This window comes from Chiloscyllium punctatum, chromosome 15 (genome assembly GCF_047496795.1).
Source record: "Chiloscyllium punctatum isolate Juve2018m chromosome 15, sChiPun1.3, whole genome shotgun sequence".
Classification (NCBI taxonomy): Eukaryota; Metazoa; Chordata; class Chondrichthyes; order Orectolobiformes; family Hemiscylliidae; genus Chiloscyllium; species Chiloscyllium punctatum.
The window spans coordinates 35,267,296-35,293,913 of NC_092753.1; the positions used below are offsets into that span (position 1 = coordinate 35,267,296).

At 40.0% G+C, this 26,618-nt stretch overlaps 1 protein-coding gene across 1 annotated transcript; it reads left to right on the forward strand.

Annotated features, from left to right (window-relative positions):
• Positions 1 to 2,594: 2,594 nt before the first annotated feature.
• Positions 2,595 to 26,618, forward strand: LOC140486193 (superoxide dismutase [Cu-Zn]). Its single transcript, XM_072584979.1, has 5 exons — positions 2,595 to 2,760; positions 13,443 to 13,536; positions 16,237 to 16,306; positions 20,890 to 21,007; positions 26,118 to 26,618. Exons 1-5 carry the CDS (start codon positions 2,686 to 2,688, stop codon positions 26,235 to 26,237), a joined length of 477 nt encoding a protein of 158 aa, XP_072441080.1. The 5' UTR covers positions 2,595 to 2,685; the 3' UTR covers positions 26,238 to 26,618.

The window sequence follows — 26,618 nt, forward strand, 5'->3', positions numbered from 1 at the left end:
GAGGACTTGTTAGCAGAGTGATCACTTGATAAAGAACTCTTGTCCATCGGAACTCAGTAAACGACTGTTAGTCTAAGTATATGCTGTTGCTTGGTGAGTTATTAGAGGGTTACCACATGAACTAGAAATTGTTTCCAAAATTTATATCTTGGTATTGATACCCAGAGTATGAGGTGAAGACTCTAGAGGCAGTAAGGCCTTCTGTTTAAGAGTCTTTTACTTTGATGTTGTGTTTTATTATCTTGTTCAGTAAGAAAACACCTTTTCCTTTCACTCAAGAAAAGCTTGAAATTAGCTTTTTTCTGAACAAGTGAACTATGTTTTAATTGGAATTTGATATACCTGTGTGCTAAAGGGAATAAAAAATCTTTGTTTTGGCCAGCCAATGGATTAAAAAGGGGGTAGTGGATTAATATCCTTCTACCTCGTAACAGTAGACTGCATAGCCAATTGTAGTACATCAGCCCGATCAACTTTGTTGCACGGGAAGCAATATTGGCTGCTCCTTGTGAACTGACACATGCAGGTCAACAATTTGTAAGCAGCCATAATTTTCTTAATCATTCCTGAAAGAGTAAGCATGACAGACCCACAATACTTTTATCCTGAAACGTCAATAATTTCTGCTGCTTCCAAGCACAAACAGTAGGTTGAATGCACAACTGCAAGGGCAATTGTGGAAGGGCAACAAATGCTGCTGTGCCAGACAAAAACAAAAGGTGATGGAGTTACATGGCTGCTTAAAGAGGAAACTAACACAATAATGAAGAAAGTTGCCTGTACCTGAGCCATTCCCCCTTCTTTTTTCTGGTCAAAGTCTCAATATATCTTGTCATCCAGAGTTTCCTATTCCTGACAACTTTGCCTTTCACCCTCACAGAAATATACAGACCTTGAACTCACTTCTAAAGGCCTCCCACTTGCTGGAGGTCCCTTTTCCTGCAAACAAACTACTACAGTCAACCTCTGCAAGCTTCTGTCTAATTCCATCAAAATTCACCTTGCCCCAGTTTAGAATCTGAACACATGGACCAGTTTTATCCCTCTGCATAACTATTTTAAAATTATTGGAACTATGGTCACTGGTCCCAAATTGCTCCCCACTGTCACCTGTCCTGCCCCTTTTACCAAAAGTAGGTCAAGTTTTGCTCTTCCCAAGTAGTATCCTCAAGATACTGCTTGAGGTAAGTTTCCTGAATGCAATTAACAAATTTCACCTCAGCTAAGCCCTTAATGCTCGACAGTCCCAGTCTATGTTAGGAAAATTAAAATCCCCAACTATAATAACCCTATTGCTCCTGCAAGACTCCCAGTCTCCCTGCATATTTGTTACTCTAATTCCTGTTGACTATTTGTGGGCCTACAGTACAACTGCAGTAATGTCACCATCCCCTTCTTATTTCTTAGCTCCACCCACAAAGCCTCACTGGACGATTCTACAGTTATTTTATTCTGATTACTGCTGTGATACTCACCTTAATAAAAAAAGCAACCCCCTTTTTATTTTTTAGATTAGATTCCCTACAGTATGGAAGCAGGCCCTTTGGCCCAACAAGTGCACACCAACCCTCCAAAGAGCAACCCACCCAGACCCATTCCCCTACATTTACACCTGACTAATATGCCGAACACTAAGGGCAATTTAGCATAGCTAATTCATCTAACTTGCACATCTTTGGACTGTGGGAGGAAACCAGAGCACCCAGAGGAAACCCATGCAGACACAGGGAGAATGTGCAAACTCCACACAGACAGTTGCCTGACATGGGAATTGAACCCAGGCCTCTTGCGCTGTGAGGCAACAGTGCGAACCACTGAGTCACCGTTTCTCTGTCTATCCTTTTAACTGTGCCTTATTTATAATTTATACTATGAATCACTGTAAGGTCATGCAACTTTTCTTTTTTATTGCTCTTTTTGTATCAAAGGTTTGTACCTCAGTACTTTGCACCTGAGAGGTGCCACGCAAGGTGAAATTGTGAATTTTTCAGTGTACTCGGTACTTGTGTACTTGAGTACATGTGACAATAAAGGATATTCTATGCTGTTCTATTCCAGCACATGAAACCAGTTACCAAAGGCAGTAACCATACATTTGTTAGGACACACTTGGTTGGAGAATGTAGATGCTGGAATCCAGGTGGACAACCAGGAGAACACAGCAAGCCAGTCAACATCAGGAGGTGGAAAAGTCGACGTTTTGGGTGTAACCCAATGAGAGATGAAATGAGGAAAATGGGGAGGAAGGTTTTTGAATGGAGTGTAACATAGGCATGCTCGGTAGCCCGTTTTCTGTACCATAGTAGACAAGCAGGAGGCTGGAAGAACACAGTAACCCAGGCAGCATCAGGAGGTGGAGAAGCACTGCCGGGCTTGCTGTGTTCTTCCAGCCTCCTGCTGGTCTACTTTGGATTCCAGCTTCCGTAAGTTTTCGTTTTGTCCCTAACCAAGTTTTCTGTACCGTGGCTGTGCAGTATCTGCAATACGAAACACAAAGTCAACGTTTCAGGTCCGTATCTCCCACCCCTTTCAGCCTGAAGGGGGGGGTAGTCCCTGACTGCGCAAGCGCGCCAGCTGGGTGGTCATGGGGCGGGGCCTGCGCAGGCGCTGTGCCTTCAGGGACTCGGCGGCGGTCTATATCCAGTGTGCGGGCAGTGAGTGTCGTCTCTGTGGTGAAAGTCCGTCATGTCCATTATGAAAGCGATTTGCGTGTTGAAGGGAACCGGCGAGGTGACTGGCACCGTCAATTTCGAGCAGAATGTGAGTTACCCGGAGCCTGTTCGGCCGTGGGTTCGTTTTCCCCGGCGCTGGGGGCTCGGTGGCGGCGCGGGTTATGTCGTGGAGAGCGCCCGTCCTTCCAGGGCCTTCCCCCACCCCCACTCCACCGTGTCCCCTCACCCCCCGTGCCCTCCCCATCAGCTGCAGAGCTGGAGCAGGGCCCCCCGCTGTGTTCGTACTGGGCAGAGCTGCTGCTGCTGAGAACAGATGCAGATCGTCCATGTCTTATAGCGGCCTGTGTTTCGTTTCAAAAGTGCACGTCTTAGTCATCCTGTGCGATTGAGGACTGCTCTTTCCACCCGACACCCTACCCCTGCCATTGCTGTGTTTTTTTTTGCTGTGTCATGGTTGCACCGCTACTTTGCCGCAGCTAGCAGCGAATTAATGTCGGCAATCCGATAAGAATGTTTTTGTTATGGGAAGACAGCGCAAGCGCTGCGGAACAAGTGAAGCGTTAGCAACTTTCTATCGTCAGTGGTTGTGTTGTAGAACCTGTGAGCTTTCGCGGGGTCACTGATTTGGAGAGTTCATCCGGAATACCTTTGGACTCTGTTTGTATGCATGCATGCCAATTTGTGAACCTAACAACAGCTGGCGGTGATGGTTTTCTTTTGAAGGACTGCTTGCTTGTCAGAGCTTGGCACAAGTGTTTTAATTCATTCTGTTGGGAATGCGCAAGTACATGAGTTTGGCGCGTTTTTTAGATGTGCATGTATGTATCCTTGCATGGGATACCATCGCCTCCAACTTGCTTTCCAAGGCATACCCATCCTGACTAAAGTCTCGTTACTTGCTGCGTTAACGAGTGATGGTTGTAGCAATGTAGAACACTGCTTTTTAATTTAAAAATTAGGGGAATAACATTAAATTAGAAACTCCAGTTGCACTCGAACTTAAAGCAGGAAGTGTTATTCTAGAGATTTGAGCGCATAACAGAAGGAGTGCTGTCCTGCAGATTGCTGAGGCCTTATCTGTCGGTGGGGTGGGGGGAAGCAAGTTCTCCCTGGCCAATATTTGTCGTTCAGCCAACGCCTGAAACGGTATCTTTGTGTTTGTGTGAGCTTGAGCTTGTTTTCTGTAAATTTACTGTGCTGCATTTCATAAGATTGAAAGTGCACATTTCTTTTTCAAGTGGTTAAAGCACAGTATGAGGACTTGTGTATATAGAGTGGAAGAATCGTAACCTCCCTCTGGAAAACTAAAAGCTGGTTTACCTCTTATTTTCTGATTTTTTTTTGAAATTCTTCTCTGTAACTCTTGGTGAATGTAAACTTGGACTGAAGCCTGCACCCTAACCAGTTTTTCTTAATTTGAAAAATTGTAGCTGTAAATACAGCTATTTCTTGCCTATGCAATTGAAACTATTTTTGAGAAATTAAATACAAACAACAAAGTTATTATCAATTTTTAAAGTAGTTGAGGTGTAAGTAGACTTCATGCATACTTTGAGTAGTCAATAGTCTTGGAAATTATACCATGGCAAATTATTCCTGTAAACTTGCAAGAAATGAGCAGCTGTTAAGATGTGCTATTGCACTGCAGCTGTAGACTTCTGGAACCCCAAGGTGAGATTATTTGCCACATGCTTGCCTCTCCATATTTAAAATCCTGACTTTACTCCAGTGTTAGCATAGCATAAGGAAGAGGAGCTGAAGTAGACCATGTGGCCGTTTCAATCTGCTGTGTTATTCATCAAGACTTTATTGCTCAACTCTATCTCCTTGCATTTTCAGCATTCAAATGCTGCATGTGCAGAAACGTCTGTTTTCATCTGCATTGAATACACTCAAGTGAGCATCTGTGGCCCTCTACTAGAAAATTCTAAAGAATTGTGATGTTTGGGTTATGAATTTTCTCCTTCATTAACAAGCCTAAATGGCCATTCATTTATTAGTGAATGTGACCTTGTGTTCTAGAATCCTCAGCCAGGGAAAGCATCTTCCCAGCATTTTCTATACTGAGCCCCTTGAGAATGATTTGTTATGGGCCTAATTTACCACACTTCTCATTGAACAGATCAATGTACTGAATTTCTGTACAGTCTCTTGACCAAGTATATTGTTCCTTTGTAAGGTGAACAAAACAGCACAGACCACTAGAGTTGTGGACGTGCCAATGCTCTATGTTCTAAAATCTCTCTCTTCACTTGTATTCTGTATCACCTTTCCTCTGCAGTACAAGGTCCTAACTGGAGGTGATGGGAATCATTCATGATGACTCCATATTGAAGAAGTCTGTCCAGATACATTGACTGTTGGATAACATTCAAGCTGGCAAAAAAATGTAAGCACTGACTGGCACCAATAGGAGGATCTAGCTATTGACCCATGACTGGCATTGCCATTGCTAAATTTCCGACTATCACGTGCTATGGTCTACCATTGACTAAAATTGAACTGGATCAGCTAGGAGCACTTGTAGCACAGTGGTAGTGTCCCTGAGTTCAAGCCCCACATGTCATGTATTATCAATCTTCAAGCTCCTTCACCCTAACTCCACTTTTTGTCCATTTCATTCTTGAATTTTCCAATCTTTAGAGTCTTGAAATAATCTTGCATTGTCAAATGCTTCTGAGAATCCAATACTCTATCCACTGCTCCATCTTAGTAGTAGCACTCCCCAAAATATCTTTACTAATTTGTCGACACTTCCCTTTATGAAGTCTGCTTATGCTGCTTCTTTATGCAATCTCTAAGGATCCTGTTGCTATTTGCTGAACTGGCTGAGGCATGATGACTCTATGGTTGAACTATCACCAGGCATCTCTAATGAGAGAGCAGCCATTTGTTCTTGGACTGCAGTGACTTACCTTTGGATGTTAGCTTTTTACTCATAATTTGTGTTTCCTAGTAGGCAATGTCCAGTTTGTTTTCTAATAAAAGCAAAACACTATGCATGTTGGAAACCAGAAGCAAACAGAAAAGGCCAGAGGAACTCAACATGAGAGGGAAATGAAATTGACATTTCAAGTCTGATGTCACTACTTTAGCAACTATTGTGTGAGGAAGAGTCGCATTGAACTTGCAACGTTACCTCTGCTTCTCTCTGCAGATGATGTCAGACCTGCTGAGTTTGTCCAGCACTTTATTATTGCAGTTGGTTCTCTTCCTTTCTGAAATTGTTGACAACTTGAAGCCGTACATTCTCATTTCAGTGGATTAATTCACTACTACCGTTTTGACATGATGAAATGCTTAAAATTGATCTTTAGATGCAATAGACATGCCTGAGATTAGCTTGCTTTTTTGAAAAAAGCTGCAATTTGAAGAGCTGTTTCACAAAATTGTGGTTTTAATTTTTGTACTAGATAACCAAGGAGGGGTGTAAATGTTTTGGTTTGTTCCAATGGTATTCAGTCCAGCTCTGCATCTATTTGGTTTTAAATAGTTATTGCATTTGTTTTCCTAAAGGTAGTGACCAGTTCTAATTCAATGGAAAATGAGAATCTGTAAGTTGGCATGTATGGATATGAACAGAATTTGAAATAAAAATAAAGTTATTGTTCAGGTTATTTTAACAACTAATTCAAATACTAAAAGCTTCCACTTTATTGTGTCTCTTCTAGCACATTAACACTATAACCACAGATTTGTTACTAGTCGGCAAATGTACCTCATTCTTGAGTGCAGTGTACTGGTTTTTATTTTCCCTTTTTTCTTTTCTTTAAAGAGTAAAGTATAGTTTGATACTTCATCACTTAATGATTTAACTATAAATATAACCTTTAAAATTGACAGGTCAGGAAGGAGAGAAACTGGAGTGTCTGTCCTTGTAAACGACAGTTAGTGGTAAGGCCACATGTTGGCAGTGAAGCTATTTACATAGAAAAGCTTTAGGTTATAAATATAGATTATTTCATAAGACTAAAAGTACAGCTTAAGCAACAAAAGAGAATGTTTGGATTGTGGATAGTGTAAGTTCCATGGTACTACACAAAGTGAAGAACTTCATCTTTTAACATTGGATGTTTGGAGCTGGACGTAGAGGTACTGTGTCTCAATTTTAATTATCCAAAGAATCTTTGGTTTTTTAAATTACAGCTGCTACAATTAACAAGTTGGAAAGCAGATATAAACTTTAAGCACAAGGTTTATTGTGTAATTTGCAGACTAGATTATGCTAACACTGAAGAAGTAATTACAATTAGAATACCAACTAATGTTTAGCCTAAGTGTTTGTGCTAAGAAATTTGCAAATGGTTATTTCACGTGGGTTCAGTTTTGGGCTGAGATTACTGAGGATCCCACCTTCTCAACACTGAGGCATGTTAACCCTTTGTTAAAGTACCACCAATGGTGTGAATCTGTCATGAGCAGCCTGTGGTCTGCTCAGACTATGGCGAATTTAACTTTTTTTTTATTGGTAATGTTAAGTTTGCAAGCTGTTACCTTAATTTAAGTAACATTTTGTAAATTATATATTGCCAATAGTCACTTTTTCTGTTACAATAAATCTTTTTAGATGGGTTATTTTAATTTGCTTGTAGATTTGCTCATCAGTGGCACACTTTCGTCGTCATCTTTGCAGGGAGAAGTAACATGCCTGTTTTAACGTGATGAAACAGGGAACAGATTCTCTGGCTCATTCTTGGGGACATGCCTTGGCAAATCATTCTATCTACTCTGATTTTAAATTTGTTTGACCGAATATGACAATTGTTATCCAGTCAGTGCATTGTCATATACAGGTTGTAGGCAGTGGTGCTAAACTATTTATACTCCGAACCATGGGCAGAAATGTTTGACGATACACCAAGATTTTGAGATTTAAAATTTAAAGAATTGAACCCCAAAAATGTCCAGGATGTAGTCAGTCCATGCAGCAGGTGTAATTTAACGGCCATTACCTAATCTGTCCAAAATAGATGATTTGAAATTGCACATGAAATGGAAGATTCTGAGAAAGGAAATGGAGATCGGGATCAAAGAGGGCAATGTCATGGTTCCCAATAAGTTTCAGCGCAGTTGCAAAATATTTCAATTGTGTAATATTGTGAAATTGGCTAAAATGAACCTAAGAGCAATTCAGGACTGCAGATGCAAGAGGCAGTCAAAAAATGTGCCACTGGAAAAGGCCCAGTAGGTCAGGCACCATCCAAAGAGCAGGAGAGCAGCCTTTTCTGTCATAAGCCCATCAGCAATGTGGAGGGGGAAGAAGCTTCAGATAAATAGTAGTGGGGCTGTGGGGAAGGTAGGTGGGATGGCAGTAAGTGATTTTTGATAGGTTGATGGGGAGGGTGTAGCAGATCGATGTAGTGTGAGTGAGTGGAAGTGGTTGGCCACAGTGGTGGATCTGAGTCTTAAAGATTCGTGTCAAGTTAAGAAAATTGACTTCATCCAGTTCTAGCTTTAGAAATGATAAAACTTTATTTTACCAGAAATGTAAGTATTTTAGCTAGGATTGATCCCTTTATTAGTATGTGAGTAATAACTTATTTAACAGTTTTAGTGGATGTCAGTGATAAATGCAGATGAAACTTAATAAGGAGACTGAAATCTCTTATTTGGAAAAGCAGATTGAGTCAATTAGTTCAATGTGATATTAAAGTAATACAGTATAACACTTTAATTTCTTTAGTGGAGAGGTTATTGACACAGCTTTAGAAATTTTGACGGCAAAGGTATTTTAAAAACGACATGGGCTATCTGTCCAATCAAGCTAAAAAATGAAAGGATTCAAGAGTAAAATGAGGGATGCAATCTTTGTTTCAAAAATGTGATAGATGTCAGCTTTATAAGAAATATCAGAAGGCACTTGTCTCGTCCCTGCAAGCACCACTAGGTAGTGATTGAATGAAAAGTTTAAAACTTTGCAGATTTGGCAACAACTTTTTCTGTTGAGAATAATACATCAGTCAATGAAAAGGTGGGTTTCTAGCAAAACCTCACTATTAATGGGGTTGAAATTGCAAAAAGTTAAATTTTGAGGTGTGCAAATCATGCAATCGCATCAGAAAACGCAGCATGATCTATAGGTGGGAGAAGGATATAGTCCATATTGGTTTTTAGTAGCAATCCAAAAATTCCATCAGTATTAAGTGATCACTTCTCAGCTTGGGACAAGACTATAGTTACCTTTACCCTTTGAGCATTTTTGAAAATGCATTATGTTGGAAGAAATACTTAAATTTCAAAGCACAAGTTTTGGAACTGATGCTCAAACTTATCATGTGACAGCCTTGAGAACCAGTTTTCATTCGGTAAATGTGGTTTTTTTACACAAAAAGGAAGGGCTTAAAGTAGAGACCACTGAAAAGCTTTCTGTTAAAGAGTGCAAAATTAAACAATGTAGAGAACCAAACTCTTCAAAAAGCATCTTCAACACAGCTTGGTGTATGGATTACACATTGGCAGATTGTAAAGGAGTTATAGAAAGTTACAAAGAACCAGTACTTCAGAGTTGTGCAGCACACACTTGTAAGTTGAAATTGACTGTTGGTCTGATTAATCGCTTTTATTTCTGATCAAAATGAAATAATCTGTACCCACTTTTGTTAGCTTTTATTTTTGAACTATTTACCAGCAGATGCTATTCAATAGAGAAGTGCAGCTATTATGAAAGTGTGGGAAACCATTGCAAAATAGAACTTATTGACGATACAGGATGAGAGGCAAGCAGTTGCTCCAATGGGTTGGCAACATTAAGTACGAAAAAGGGAAGACTGTGTTCAGACAATTGCTTTGGGAGCAAACATGTTCTTCAAAAGCGATCATTTAATGGAAATCTGTTAGTGGAAGATCAAATTTGCAGCAGACTAGAAAAAAAAACTTGAAGGCAAGGATTTGCAGCTTACGGCCAAGAACTACAGTACAGACAAGAGGTGCTATCAGAATCTGAAACCCATACAACCAGAACTCTTGGCTACTAGCAAAATAAACATGTTAGTGAAAGCTTTCAAAGAACAAGAATCACTAAGTTGGGGAAACTTGGGAATTTAAACACAGGTGTTAGCTGGGAGGTAGCCAGCCTTATCATCGAGTTATGCAGGGAAGATGCATCTCCTGATGGGACTTGCATGGTTAAAGGCAGGCTGAAGACATATGGTTTTGAGGACCAACTGAGTGATAAAGATAGGAATAGGTTCACCAGTGGCAAGAAAAGCAATGTTAAATAGTTTTTAAAATTGGTAGCAATCAAACTGAACGCAGACCCGTTAACTTTTTTAAAACTGTTTCTGAAGCGAGATTAGTGCAAAAGGGGCATCGAATACAGTGGGAACACCCTCACAGTAAATTAATGATCTAAATGATGCAACTTTGGTATTTCTCAATAGTTTTTCTAAATAAAATTAGGCTTTTGAGTTGGGCAGTTGAAAGCAGATCTTTCAATCTTTTATTGGTAGCATAGGGCAGTTTTCAGGTATCCTTACGCATAAAGTTTTTTTCCTTTAGGGTGGAGCAATGAATTTGAGAGCAGTCACAAATACACTTAAAGCAGTATTTGGTATTGGAAATTGGACTCTTGGAGCTTTGCTAAGTATGTTCTGTCTGATTTCCAATTTAGTGTTGCTTTGCTTCAGCATTCTTGCTTGAAACATATTTGCTGTTTGTCAGTCAGGCCTCTCAATTATGCAGCAACTTGAAAATGGAAGTGGAGGAATTTGAGGTCTAATTGGACAGTTGAATTATCCGATCTTGCAAACAAGGCTCGGTGTCAGTTTATGGGGTTAGAATCTTATGACCGTGAAGTCTTATGATGTGAATGATATTTGAACAAAATTTTACTTTCAAAAAATGATTTTTAAAAAAATATATTGCTAAGGTTGGAAGATACCAGGAATGTAAACATATTTTAGTGATGCTTAGGCAAATCTGGTGGATTTTCAATTTCAGGAGAGTTCATAATTGTTTTCTCTTTTCTGTAGAGGTAGGTAAATGTTGTACTTTCTGTTCAGAATAGTTTAAAAGTATCTTGCCAGTGGAGCTACTCAGCCTTGTTCAGATTGTGGCATTTTCTTGTCACAAATGGAAGAAATTCTAAAAAGGATTGAGGACAGAGGATGTGACATGTATGGACATCAGTAAGGTTTCTGTCAGGTTCCTCATGGTCTACTGGTTAGCAAGGTTAGAACTTGTGGAATACAGGGAGAACTAGCCACTTAGATACAGAACTGGCTTGAAGATAGACGTAGGGTAGTTGCTTTTCAGACTGGAGGCCTGTGACCACTGGAGTGCCACAAGGATCAATGCTAGGTCCACTGCTAGATTTGGATGTGAGCATAAATATAGTTATAAGTTTGCAATGACACAAATTTAGGTTTTAGGTACAGCGAAGCAGGTTACCTCGGCACACTGGGATCTTGATCAGATGGGCTAATGGGCTGAGTGGCAGATAGGGTTTAATTTAGATAAATGTGAGTGCTGTATTTTGTAAGGCAAATCAGAAGGAATTATGCACTTAATGGTAAGGTCCTGGGGAGTGTTGCTAAACAAAGAAGCTTTGGAGTACAGGTTCCTAGTTCGTTGAAAGTGGAGTCTCTGGTAGATAGGATAGTGAAGAAGGCATTTGGTATGCTTTCCTTCACTGGTCAGAGTATGGAGTGTAGGAGTTGGGAGGTCATATTGCACAAGACATTGGTCAGGCCACTTTTGGAATAGTGTGCGCAATTCTGGTCTCCTTTCTATCAGAAGGATGTTGTGAAACTTGAAAGGGTTCAGAAAAGATTTGCAAGGATGTTGCCAGGGTTGGAGGATTTGAACAATAGGGGTAGGCTGAATAAGCTGGGGCTGTTTTCCCTGGCATGTCAGAGGCTGAGGGGTGACCTTACAGAGGCTTATAAAATCATGAGGTCTGTGGATAGGGTAAAAAGGAAAGTCTTTTCCCTGGGGTGGCAGAGTCCATAACGAGAGGGCATAGGGGCAACTTTTTCACAGGGTGGTAAGTGTACGCAATGAGCTGCCAGAGGAAGTGGTGGAGCTGGTACAATTCAAGTATTTAAAAGGCATCTGGAGGAATATATGAATTAGTAAGGATTTGGAGGGATATAGGCCAAGTGCCTGCAAATGGGACGAGATTGTTAGGATATCTGGTCAGCATGGACACTTTGGACCGAAGGGTCCGTATCTGTGATGTACGTCTTTGATTCTGTGACCTGTTGCGTGCGTGCTAATAAGTCAGTGTGGGATAATATGCATTCAACCTTGCATTGATGACGTAAGATTATGGTTCAATTTTCATGACATTCAAAGTGGATAGCTGCACCCTGGTAGCTGATGGCTTCCAAAAGAAAGCAGCAGGCTGTAAGAAACATACTAGAAAAGATGTTGTTAGGGACATGTGACAGGACAGTTTATTTGAGGTGGGTTCTGTCTTGTGCATCCTGAAGTGAGATGGTTCAGTGGTACTGAGTCTCTGCTTCAGACAGGCAGTCAGTAAATTGATTGATGGGAGTTTTCCTTGAAGCAAAAGATGTGTGTGGGGTCAGGCTTTCCGAACCAACGACCTTTGGGTTTGGCTTGGTTTGATTGAGTTAGACTGCTCTCCAGAGAACAAGCTTTTTGCTCAGCATCCAGCAGACCTCTGAGACAGTGGGGCTTTCCCTTAAAAACAGTTTGTTCTGGACGGTAGAGACAAGCATGTGAGAATCATTTGGTGTTTTGCTGAATTGAATTTTTGCCAAAGGGTGTGTTCATGGGACACTGCCTAAATATGGGATGGGTGATTAGTGATTGAATAATACACATCTTCAGTCTTTCAGCAGTTAGTTCTGCCAATTTTTTTTTCTACTTGAATTTTTGTAAGAAAGTGTAATTTTGTTTAAAGCCTTGTGGTGGATCAAGCAAATGACATCCTGAACACAGCCCCTTACATTTTGAGTATAAAACTTGAGCTGTACGTTACCACCTCAGTACATTTTGGAAAGTTGAAGGAATGTGGTTCTGATTTGGTCCATAATAAAGGCTATATATGTTTCTTCAAAATAAAGAAGCATGAGTCTTTTTTGCATTTTCGTTGTTGTTTTTCTTTTAATTGTGTAAAATTCTGGTTAAACTTACTGTGATCTCAACCAAAAATATCAAGCAAGCGAAATACTTATTTTTGCACTGCAATAGTTACTAATTTAGCTAGTTGCACAAATTAGTCTTCATTTTGAAGATGTGATCACTGTTTGTGAGAAAATTTGTAGCTCGGGTGCTTGTTGTGGTTCTGTTCACCAAGCTGGGAATTTGTGTTGCAGACGTTTCGTCGCCTGTCTAGGTGACATCCTCAGTGCTTGGAAGCCTCCTGTGAAGCGCTTCTGGGATGTTTCCTCCAGCATTTATAGTGATCACTATAATCACTATAAATGCCGGAGGAAACATCTCAGAAGCACTTCACAGGAGGCTCCCAAGCATTGAGGATGTCACCTAGACAGGCGACGAAACGTCTGCAACACACATTCCCAGCTTGGTGAACAGAACCACAACTATGTGATCACTCTTGCCAACATGGGTCACCAGTCAAGTAGCCTCTTTTCTATTTGGCTGTTTAATAAAATGAAGCCCTTGAAACAGGGAAAACCTGAAGCACCAATTGACTGAAAATATTTGTGAAAAGTGAAAATTTAATTTTGTGTGTGATAGAAGTCAAGCAATCCAAAAAGAACAAACTGTTATTGCTGATTAACACATCTTGTAATACTGGAAAAAAATCCACCTAATATCTTTATGGAACTTTTTCTCCAGGGAGATGGACCTGTGACTGTGAGAGGAAGCATCACTGGATTGACTCCTGGAAAGCATGGGTTCCACGTTCATGCTTATGGAGATAATACAAATGGTATGGAGTAAATATTTGCTGTTATGACAATTGTGTGAATTGAAAACTTAATGTACTTTAAAATAAACTGGAATGAAACTGAGTTTGCTGTGTAGATGTATAACATTTTAAACTTTAAAATTTGCATTTTGCACTAGAATTTTTTTAAAAGTTAGCTTTAAACGTCGAGCAAATGCTGGCAACATTTGGCAGATTGTGTATCTATGGAGAGCACTATGGAGAGCACAAAATTGATTCTTCAGATATGAAGCTTTCATTCGAGAGAAGTTGTTGCAAAAGATAAAAAGCCAATACATCAAATTAAGGGAGGAGCAAAATTTGTGTTTAACAATAAAGCCCACAATCCAGTGGCTCCACTTTATTGAGCACTTGCATTAAAAAGAGGTGAACAATTTTCAAAATCATCGAAGCAAGGGATCAGTTATCAATTAGGCCATAATCTGTAGCTTCAGTGGTATGAGACTGAAAAGTCCATCCAGTTCTTAATGGCATCTACTTCTGAACCTTGTTTCCTTCCCCTCTATCTTGACCTTGAAGAGACCAGACAACCTGGAATAAGAAACCAATCGGTCGAGGCATGTGGCCATTTAGAATCAAATGAGTTGGGCCTGGGGGTCAGTAGAGAGGAAAGCAGCATCAACCAAGCAGGGAGTGATGCTAAGAAGCATTCAATGAAGTGTGAAACCTGGGAACTTGCTTTGTATGTGATAATGAATATTATTAACATTGGGCAAATGACAACCAAATGGGAGGCAGTGTTTTCTGTTCATGCAGTTTACCCATGTGTCCTGATTTTAAACAAACTTCTCTTCATGAGTAGGAAGCTAGGGAACCCATCTAGATAATCCAACTGTTTGTCCATGGGAAGTTTTCTTTGTTTGAAAATGTCTTTCATTTTCAATAATTCTTTTAAAACCTTTTTATGCTGCTCTCTATCCTAGGAAAGCGTTAACATAGATGTGCCAGTTATGATTAAAGTTTTTAAAAATATTTATCTAGTGAGGGCTAATGTGTACTTTCCTTGCACATTCAAACCTAGTTCAGTAATTCACTCTGAAAACAAGTGGTGTAATCAAATCTTTTCTTCCAATGAACTTTGAAAGAATGGTATTCGACTGCTTTATTGACCATCAAAGCCATAACCATTCAAAATAAAATTATTGTTGGTTCAGAAAGGCAAGTGCAACAGATCTTTGCACAGCTGGTCTGCTCTTAGAAAATGTAGACACCAAAACAACTTTTTGACTGAGACAACATTTTAGTGCCAGCAGAGAAAGAGAAAAGGGCAAAAGTTTGTGTGTCTGGATAAACACATTGACTTGACATGGTGACTAAATTGGAAGAGGAGACTATTACATCTCTTTTCCTGTTAGAAATTGTGTAAAACAAGACTTTGTCTGCAGCCTGACAAATGTATTTTGCTTGTTGCTAACATTTTTATAGCATTTACTATCTTATATCGGAGTAGAGAAAGGGTTCAGGAGAGACTGGCATCTTTTGAACGTAAAGATAAAACAAAAGAGAAACAAAGTTGGTGGAAGAAATAACTTTGCTTGTGACCCACTCCAGGCCTAATCAGATTTCTGGCAATGGTGTCATCGTCTGTCACCTTAACAAAGGAGTGTGTCACTGCTAATGCAGATGTCCAAAATGTGTTAATTCTGAGTCCTCCGGTTGTACAGCACGAAAATAGACCCTCTAGGCTAACTTGTCCTTGTCGTCCAGGTATTCTAAATTCATCTAGTCCCATTTAGTCCATTATCACTCTAAAACCCTTCCTATTTATGTACCTGTCCAGATGCCTTTTAAGTGTTGTGATTTAACCCACCATATTACCTGGAATGGAAAAGGTTGCCACTTATGTCCCTTAACTTTTGCCCTCTAACCTCAAACCTCAACCTATGTCCTCTAGTTTCGGACCTCCTACCTTGGGGAATAGACTTTGACTCTTCACGTTATCCATGATCCTCCTATTTAGCTCCTAAAGTTCCATAATGAAGCTGTATTTTAGTTAACTATTTATCAAACCCAGAATGCCAGAAATAGTCGTAGTATAAAATGTGGGGAAAGGATGTTGGGCAATAGCTGTGAATCACAAATTTTTTGGGGGGATTAATCTGCAATTCAAAGTTTAACGTATATGCATATTTGGCAGAAAATTTGCCTTCCAACATACCCACTCTTTAATCGGTTCCCTTGCAATAGGCAGTTGCTAATACATTTAAATCTGGACAATGTATCTCAAATGCAACATATGCTTCTGCTGTCTGTTCTGAACTATATCAGTTCCTACAGTGAGGAAGCAGAATATCTCTCATGCACATAGTTTGCATCTTCAGTGTCATTTGAAACCACTGCCAACTCCCATCACTTTAACTGTGCCCTTCTCTTTTCAGTTCTTGTTGATGACCGCAGCACTTTAAAGGACTGTTTCTAACTGTCTTAAGCCACAGCCTCTAACAGCTTGTTGCATGCTGTTCATTTGGCTGGCTGCTAAATGAAAATGCAATGGAAAGTATTGATGTGGGCACTTGCCTCCCTCTCAACATGAGCTACTGTCTGACTTTGATTCTATTATGTGTAAACATGATACTATTTTTAAAGAAATTCCTCACCACCTGAAGTTGCTGGAAAGCTTATGATCAATTGCCCATCAAAGTTTAGATAACCTGCTTTCTGTTGTATTTGTGTACACGACAGGCTGTATTAGTGCAGGACCTCACTACAATCCTTTTGGAAAAGTTCATGGTGGACCTAATGACCAAGAAAGGTGAGCAATTTTTTATGAAATGATTTTTCCATGATATTTTATGCTATTCAAAGGAATAGATGTAAGTAATTTTGTAATGCAGTTTTACACTGCTTTTAAAATTTACTATTTTAGAGTCATTGTCACAGATCTGCAGCACAGAAATTGAACCTTCAGTCCAATTTATCCATGCTGACCAGATATCCTAACCTGATCTCGTCCCATTCGCCAGCCTCTTAACCCTTCCTATTCATATATCCAATCGGATGCCTTTTAAATGTTGTAATTGTACCAGCCTTGTCCACTTTCTCTGGCAGCTCATGCTATACATTCAGCACCCTCCGCTGAAAAACATTGCCCCTTAGGTTCCTATTACTTTTCTTTTTCCTCTCACCCTAACCTATCTGCTCTAGTTCTGGACTCTTCTCCCCACCCCCACCCCAGGGAGAAGACATGCCCCCTGATGATTTTTTAAATCTCTAGAAGGTCACCCCTCAGCCTCAAATGCTCCAGGAAAAATAGCCCCAGTCTATTCAACCTCTTCCTATAGTTCAAATTCTCTCAGCCTGGCAACGTCCTTGTAAATCTTTCCTGAACCCTTTCAAGTTTCACAACATCTATCCGATAGGAGGGAGACCAGAAGTGTGTGTGCACTATTCCAAAAGTGGCCTAACCAATGTCGTGTACATTTGCAACATGACCTCCCAACTCCTATGCTGAGTGCTCTGACCAATAGAGGAAAGCATACTGAATGCATTTTCACTATCCTATCTACCTGTGACTCCACTTTCAAGGAGCTATGAATCTGCACTCCAAGGTCTCTTAGTTCAGCAACACGCCCTAGGACTTTACCATTAAATATATTAAGTCCTACCTTGATTTGCCTTTACAAAATGCTGCACATCACATTTATCCGAGTTAAAAGCCATCTACCACTCTGCCTATTAGCTCATCTGATTACAATCCCTTTGTACTCTGAGGTAACCTTCTCCACTGTCCACTACACCTCCAATTTTGGTGTCATCTGCAAACTTAACTAACTATACCTCCTATGTTCACATCCATATCATTTATATAAATGATAAAACGCAGTGGACCTAGCACTAATCCTTGTGGCACATCACTGGTCACGGGCCTCCAGTCCAAATAGTAATCCTCTATCACTACCCCCTGATTACTAGCTTCTCACCAGTTGTGTATCTAAATGGCTAGTTCTCTGTATCCTGTGAGATCTAACCTTGCTAACCAGAGGGACCTTGTTGAATGCTTTACCGAAGTTCATATAGATCACGTCCACTGCTCTGCCCTCATCAATTCTGTTACTAATTCAAAAAAACTCAATCAAGTTTGTGAGACTTGATTTTCCCACATGCAAAGCCACATTGGCAATCCCTAATCAGTCCTTGCCTTTCCAAATACACATAAATTCTGTTCCTTTGGATTCCCTCCAACAACTTGCCCACCGCCGATGTCAGACTCGCCAGTCTACAGTTCTCTGGCTTTTCCTTACTACTTTACTTAAATAGTGGCACCACATTCGCCACCCTCAAGTCTTCCAGCATCTGTGACTATTGATCCAGATATCTCCGCAAGGGGCCCAGCAATCACTTACCTAGCTTCCCACTGAGTTCTGAGGTACACCTGATCAGGTCCTGGGGATTTATCCACTTTATACATTTCATGACCTCCAGCATCACCACCTCTGTAATATGGGCATTTTTCAAGATGTCACCATCCATTTCCCCACATTTCATATCTTCCATGCCCTTCTCAGCAATAAATACTTGTTTTAGGATATCCCCACCTCCTGCAGTGGTGCACATGGGCTGCCTTGCTGCTGATCTTTGAGGGGCCCTATTCTCTTTAAATTACCTTATTCATTTTTTAGGAAGCTATTTAGAAATGGCAGAGAAATATCTTCCACCACATCAGTGAATATTTAAAAATTACCCAGTGATGTACGCTGGTCCCTCAAGGTAGATTCTTTCTTTCATTCTTGCATGACTTGTCCATTGAGCCAAACTCTTCTCTCTCCCAGCAGTGAAGTCAACAAATGAGGTTTACATTCAAAGAGTCATACCTCATTATTACACAGAGTCATTTTGCTTAATAGCTTGCAGCATGGGGTCTTCTGTGCAGGAGTGCCCAATCTGTATTTTTGCAATACTTTGTATTGCCTGATCAGTCATAGAGATGTACAGCATGGAAACAGACCCTTCAGTCCAACTCATCCGTGCTGACCAGATATCCCAAGCCAATCTCGTCCCACCTGCCAGCTCCTGGCCCATATCCATCCAAACCCTTCCTATTCATATACCCATCCAGATGCCTTTTAAATGTTGCAATTGTACTAGCCTCCGCCACTTCTTCTGCCAGCTCATTCCATATATATATATACACCACTCTGTGTATGAAACAGTTGCCCCTTGGGTCTCTTTTTTTTTTTATCTTTCCCCTCTTGCCCTAAACCTATGTACCAATGTGAGCAGTTATCACAGATGATTCTTCATGTCAGCAAAATCATATTGGAGATATGGATGCAATACCCATAAATTTCATTACATGCAGCAAACAAACTAGAATGGAAAAAACTTGAAAGTGGCAAGACAGTACAGGCTGCAATTCAGTGGTGCAGGCCTGCATGACTGACAAAATGGGCTGGAGTTTCCATTCTAATTTTCAAGTGGAAAATGATGCCAAAAGTCAAATTTCCTGCTGGAGATTCCTCATAATGGGGATGGAATGAAGTTTGGGGTAGCTATTGTGTGGAATAGGTGTCCCAGTGGCCTGTGTAAGTGTGCAACTTATCTGAGTAAGATATCATCAGATCCCGTGTAACTGAGTTTGAGAAGTGCAAAGAAATAATGCTCATGTTACGTTTGTACTGGGGTTTGGATTCGGCTTTTTTTTTGTATGAGAGCCTCTAGCCATTTATACAAACTGCTTGTGCAGAATGAAATATCTGGATGCATAATTTGACAATGAGGTGCCTTTGCCATGTAACATAATGCCATGCTTGATTTGTGAGATTTTGCCATGAATACTTTCTCCTTGTTTGCTGACCTTTGCATACTATATGCTTTCAGTGTTGTTAAATGGCTCTACAAAATGACTGTCTGTTCATTTTGTTATACCATTACCCTTGCCTCCAGCACCCCATTGTTAACTGTAAATTCTTATCTGATCTGAGTCTCAGCTGAACCTCTTTTCACCTCAAACTAACTCTTTCCCTGCCTGCTTATACCCTATACACATTCTCAAGTAAAACAAGTTTCTTATGCAAAAGAGATGAAGATGCACTAAACTACTTGTATTGAAAGATTTTAAAAAGTAAAAGACAACTATTAATTCCAAAGTGCCTCAACAGTATTTGAGTACGAGAGAGAATTCCTTATTGTGAGAATCTATCACTTCAAGTCTTGCATAAAACAGTGTAAGCTGAGTTTCAAAAACCCTTCAGGATTTTAATAGACATGCTAATGTGGACCTTAAAAAGATTACCTGTGTGCTCATTCTGTTTACTGTTCTAAAACATCTTGCAATAGCAATCATTTGTTTTCACATCCAGCTTCAGCCAAGACTTCTATGAACTGCCAAACTGAAACTAAGAGCTTTCCAAGCTGTCTTTCCCCTAAACTTAAAGAAGGAAACACATTCTAGAAACTTCTAATGCACTACACTGTTTATTTTGTGCATGTAATATTCTCCCAAAGTAAACAAATTAATCTTCTCCAAGAACTGAAAGAAATTATACCTACCTAATGCTTAGTTAACCTTTGTCACATGCATCTAGTTCAAAATTCTAAATTAAAAAAAACAGATGAACTCCTCTTGCATCACATTTTGAACTGGCAACCAACAACATGGATGCTGGTGTACAAATTCACCCTGGCCTTTCATGGGTTCATAAAGTTGAGTCTTAAACTGATAATTTTTCTTTGAGCATTACTTTTAAGATGCTAATGGTAGCTGTTTATATGGACTGTTTTCTTTTTTGGAAGAATAACTTGGAGTAATTTTCTGTAAGTTTTTTAAGATGGTCAATGATTGCCGTGTGCAAGACAACATTTGGTGGTTGTTGAAGTCTTGTCTAGAGATTTCTCTGCAGGCTGTGAACTAAAATGCCCCAAGTACTTTTGAGTTGGTATCTACACCTTTACTGCTGTCTATATATTTTTGAGGGTTTGGAGTCAACTGAAATAGTTAAACTTCAATATTCCATTTGAATGTAGTAAGATCCAAGTCAGCTCTTAAACTACATTTGTTTGTTTTAGAGTGAATTCTTCCCCCACTCCATGTTCAGTACTTCCATCACACATATGGTTCAATACCTTTTATCATAAATTCATTCCAACTCTTTAGTCCAAGCTGAAATTGAATTTGCCTGTTTTGTAGCAAAGGGCATTTTAGTGGCCTGTTTAGTTTTTCTACAGTAACACTCAAAGCAATTTAGGATGCTGTTACTACATTGAAGACTGAAATTCAAGTTATTGCAAATATTGAATGCTATTCACTTGCAATAAACTAACCTTTTTGGGTTATAAATGATGCATTCCATATTCCCTCAATTATCTGGTTTAATTGTAACTTATGATTTGTTTTAGACATGTTGGTGATCTAGGCAATGTGGAGGCAAATGGGAATGGTGTGGCAGTATTTGAAATGAAGGATGGTCAACTCTCTCTTTTAGGGGAGAGGTCCATTATTGGGCGTACACTTGTGGTAAGTATTGAAAAACTTGTGACCACAATGTCTGATTCAAGGAAGATGAATTGATTGACTTTCAAATCAACTCCTACAGTTTTCAACTAAATGAGTTTTTGTGAAAAACTTGAATGGTGGTACTGAGCTGTACTTCTAACTTGAAGATTTGTTGTTCAGGTTGTGGATGAAGTTGTTGACTTGATAACTGAGCTTGTAAGTTTCTTTGCAGATGTTTCATCACCATACTAGTAACATCAGTCTACCTCTGAAGTGTTGGTGTTCTATCCCACTTGCTATTTGCCTCCCAGTTTTAGGTGGATGGCATCATTTCCTGTTTTGTCTCTTGGAGGCTAGTTGGCATTCGTGCCACCAAGAGTCAGAATCCACTATCGTTGGTGTCCATACGTGGACAAAGAAGGACACCAGTTCAACTGGAACAGTGTATCCATCCTAGGAGAAACCAAACAAAGACATAGTCATAGAGATGTATAGCATGGAAACAGACCCTTCGGTCCAACCCATCTATGCCGACCAGATATCCCAACCCAATCTAGTCCCACCTGCCAGCACCTGGCCCATATCCCTCCAAACCATTCCTATTCATATACCCATCCAAATGCCTTTTAAATGTTGCAATTGTGCCAGCCTCCTCCACGTTCTCTGGCTCTCATTCCATGCACGTACTACCCTCTGCATGAAAAAGTTGCCCCTCAGATCTCTTTTATATCTTTCCCCTCTCACCCTAAAACTATGCCCTCTAGTTCTGGTCTCCCCCCACCTCAGGAAAAAGACTTTGTCTATTTATCCTGTCCATGCCCCTCAATTTTATTAATCTCTATAAGGTCACCCCTCAGCCTCCAACACTCCAGGGATAACAGCCCCAGCCTATTCAGCCTCTCCCTATAGCTCAAATCCTCCAATCCTGGCAACATCCTTGTAAATCTTTTCTGAACCCTTTCAAGTTTCACAACATCTTTCCGATAGGAAGGAGACCAGAATTGCACCCAATATTCCAACCATGACCTAAAAATGTCCTGTACAGCCGCATGCACAGGATTTCCTGGAGGCCAAGCACTCTACCTGGAACCCCATGAACAAACATGTAGAGTCAGACCCCCATACACCAATCACTCAGCAACAAAACTGAGAATAATGCCACCTACCTCAGCCAACTTGGGCACATGCCTAGCCAGTGGGACAGAACAACAACGGCTCACTAGACGTACACTGATATTTTAGTATGGTGACGAAATTTGTGCAAACTAGCTTTCCTGCTCCATGAGCAAGTCAACAACCTGTATGTACAACATTATTTAATTCTAGGCCACTTAATGATTAAACGTATTTGTCTATCGACTTGAATTTGCACAAAATTCCTTTTTTGATAAAATAAACTGATTTAATCAAGGGGCAAAAGTCCTCCACACAAATTCAAGTCCAACCTTCACCTGATATCACTTAGTGGGTGAACATAGTATCTCAAAATTAAGAAATCCTGATTTTGAATCTTGGCACCCTTGCTGTTCTTTGCATGTATACAGAGTAGCTTTGTGATGAGCAGTTTGTGATTTCCATTTTGAACTGACTTTGAGGTAACATCCAGTGCATTGACCCTTTGTATACATTTTCTACTTAATTCTGGGAAGAGCAAAATAAAAAATAGTTAAGTCTTGCATACCGATGGAAATGTTCAATAATAAGGTAATGATTTATGAACCAGAATTGAGTTGCTCAACCAGTATGTTTAATGCTGCAGTACAGTAATTTTTTTTTATCCATGTAGTACTTCAGGGCCAGGTGTGTTCTCGTTATAGAATCAGATGTACAGCACAGAAACAGACCCTTCAATCCAACTTGCCCATGTCAACCAGATATCTTAAAACCTAGTTCCATTTGCCAGTGTTTGACCTATATCCCTGTAAATTCTCTCCCCATTCATATAGCCATCCAGGTGCCTGTTTGAATGTTGTAACTGTACTAGCTGCTGCCTCTTCCTCTGGCAGCTCATTTCCATACATGCACCACACTCTGAAAAAAGTTGCCCCTTAGATTTCTTTTGAAATCTTGTGCTCTCTCCCTAAATCTATGACCTCTAGTTTGGACTTTTGTCTATTTACCCTATTCATGCCCCTCGGATTTTTATAAACCTTTTCATATGGTCATCACTCAGCCTCTGACACTCCAGAGAAAACAGACCCAGCTTATTCAGCATCTCTCGATAATTTAAACACTCAAGCCCTGGCAGCATCCTTGTAAATCTTTTCTGAACCCTTTCAAGTTTCACAACATCCTTCTGATAGGAGGGAGACCAGAATTGCACACACACATTCCAAAAGTAGCCTAACCAGTGTCCTGTATAGCCGCACGTGGCCTCCCAGCTCCTGTACTCAATGCTTTGACCAACAAAGATAGGATAGTGAAGGCATTTGATATGCTTATCTACCTGCAATTTCACTTTCAATCAATGTGTAGAAGTCCTGCCTTGATTTGCCTTTCTGAAATGCAGCATCTCATTTATCTAAATTAAACTCCTTCGGCCATCATTGGCCCATTTGATCAAGGTCCTTTTGTACTCTGAGGTAAGCATCTTCACTGTCCACTAAATTTTGGTGTCATCTGCAGACTTGCTAACTGTACCCCTTGTGTTCATATTCAAATCACTTATATGAAAGCAGTGGACCTAGCACCAATCCTTGTTGCACACCACTGGTTGCAGGCCTCCAATCTGAAAAGCAACACCCCACCACCTTTGAGTCACTTCCATATCCAAATGGCTAGTTCCCTCTGCATTTCATGTGATCCAACCTTGCTCACCAGTCTATCATGAGGAACCTTATTGAATGCCTTACAGAAGTCCATTTTGATCACGTCCACTGCTCTGTCCTCCTTTTTAATACTGTTTGTTACTTGTTCAAAAAACTGAATCGCGTTAATGGGTCATGATTTGCCACATGCACAGCCATGTTCACTATCCCTAATCGGTCCTTCCCTTAACAAATGCATGTAAATCCTGTCCCTCAGGATGTCCTCCAACAACCTGCCCACCACCGATGTCAGGCTCACTGGTTTATAGTTCTCTGGCTCTTCCTTGCTATCATTTTTAAAATAATGCCTCCATAATAGCCAAACTCTACTCTTCTGGCACCCCACCTGTGGTTATTGATGAGACAAATGCTTCTGTCAGGTGCTCAGCAATCACTATCCGAGCTTTCCACCAAGTTCTAGACTGCATTCAGATCAGATTTATCCACCTTTTTAGTGCTTTAAGATGTCCAGTATTGCCACCTCCTATAAAATGAACATTTTTTCAAGATGTTATTTATTTCCCACATTCTGTTTCTTGTATATCCTTCTCCACAGTAAACACTGAGGCAAAATACTCATTTAGTATCTCCCACATTTCCTGTAGTTCCACACCTAGGCAGCCTTGTTGATCTTTGAGGTGCCCTATTTACCTCCTAGTTACCCTTTGTCCTTAATGCATTTAGAAAATCCCTTTGGATTCTCCTTAACTCTATTTGCCAAAGCTATCTCATGTCCCCTTATTGCTCTCTTAGTTTCCCTCCAGTATACTCCTATTGCCTTTATATTCTTCTAAGGATTGATTCTATCTCTACTGTCTATACCTGACATATGCTTCCTCCTCAAAGATGTGAGGACAGCAGATGCTGGAGTCAGACTGGAGCTGGAAAAAGCACAGCCAGTCAAGCAACATCAGAGGAGAGGAGGACCCTAATGATAGCTTCTGAACTGATGTCAACTCCCCCTTTCCTCTGCTGCTCGACCTACTGTACCTTTTTTCCATGCTTCCTTTTTCTTGATCAAAACCCTTAATTTCTCTAGTTACCGTGCATTCCCTACACCTTCCAGTCTTGCCCTTCATTTGAACAGGATCCTAGTCTCTACTCTTGTTTTCTTACTTTTTTCTGAAAGCTTCACTTTTTCCAGCTGTCCCTTTTACATATGAACATCAACCCCCGGTCACTTTGTGAAAGTCCTGCCTAATATCGTCAAAATTGGTTGTCTTCCAATTTACAACGTCAACTTTTTAGATCTGATCTTTTCCATGACTATTTCAAAATTAATAGAATTCTGGTCACTGGACCCAAAATGCTCCCCCATGGACAGCACAAGTCACCTGCCCTGCATTATTTCCTAAGAGCAGGTAAAGTTCTGTACCTCCCTTTTTTTTCTATGGGAACACCCACATAGTGAATCAGAACTTTATTGTGCATACTGAACAAATTAAGAGGTCCACATAATCATGTAAAAATCGCTACTAGTGTGTGCAGAGATTGTACATGTCATTGTTATACTATATTTACAGCTTTAGTCCCTTCAAAAATGCAACTTTGCCTGAACTAAAACTTACTGGCAGAGAGTCATCTTGCCTTCACTGTCAACTGACTTTGATATAATGATATTAGTGAACTTTCAATATTTTGAGGTGCATAATTGCTAGTTTCAGCAGTACCACTTCATAAGATGCCAGTTAAAATAAGTTTGTATTTCAATTTTAGTTCAACCTTTTTTCAAGATCACCTTGGAGGCCACATGTTGAACAGGATATCTTCAAATGAGCAAAATGTGTTTAGCATAACTGAGGCAAAATTTGATTTTTGTTTTTGTTCTTGCATTGCCATAAGTAAATCTTGCATCGGTAGAATGGAATAAACTATTGACACTTGATATTCTGTTAAAGATTATCTTTCATGTTTCTTCAAAATTAATTCTGAATTTAAGGCTAAAAGATACTTGATACTAGATTAAAAATGCCAAAAGGTGTGGCTTAAGCACCGACCTTTGAATGCTAATTTGTGCGTTTGCTTGTACTTGGAGTGAAGAAGTAACTGACTCTTAATTCACCATAATCACCCTGATAGGGTCACAAGGAGGGGAGAAGTAAGGACTGCAGACGCTGGAGATTCGTCGAGATTGTAGTGCTGGAAAAGCACAGCAGGTCAGGCAGCACCCAAGGAGCAGGAGAATTGACGTTTCGAGCATAAGCCCTCCTTCATCCTGATGATTCTGCTTGAAACATCTATTATCCTGCTCCTCAGATGCTGATAGGGTCACAAGTTGTCATTTGAGATATGCTAATTTTTTTGACTTTTTTTTTGTTTTTAAGGTTCATGAGAAGGAAGATGATTTGGGAAAAGGTGGCGATGAGGAGAGTACCCGAACAGGAAATGCCGGAAGTCGTTTAGCCTGTGGTGTGATTGGAATTGCTAAGAATGAAACAAACTAGTCTACGGAGGTGGTGGGGGGCAAGAATTGAAAGTGATTTTTTTTTTATCTGTAGGTCAGCATACCAAGCTGTTGATGACTATTGGTTCAAAATAGTCTAATGTACAACAACTTTGTTCAGTGTACTTGATATCTACAGAAAAGAAACTGGTAACTTTGATCCAGCTGACCATTTGGCCTGCAGAGTTGTGCTTTAATTTCCTTGAGACTTGTTTAATCCTAAATGCTGATGTCTAGTTGATTCTTGGTTTGTTGGCCCTGTATACTTCTAACTATTGGAATTTGTTTCTCTAGAAGAACATGAGCTAACTCAATAGTTGAAAGTACTGAATAATGTAATGTCAAACAAATATAATAAAGACAACATTCTTTTCTTTCATTA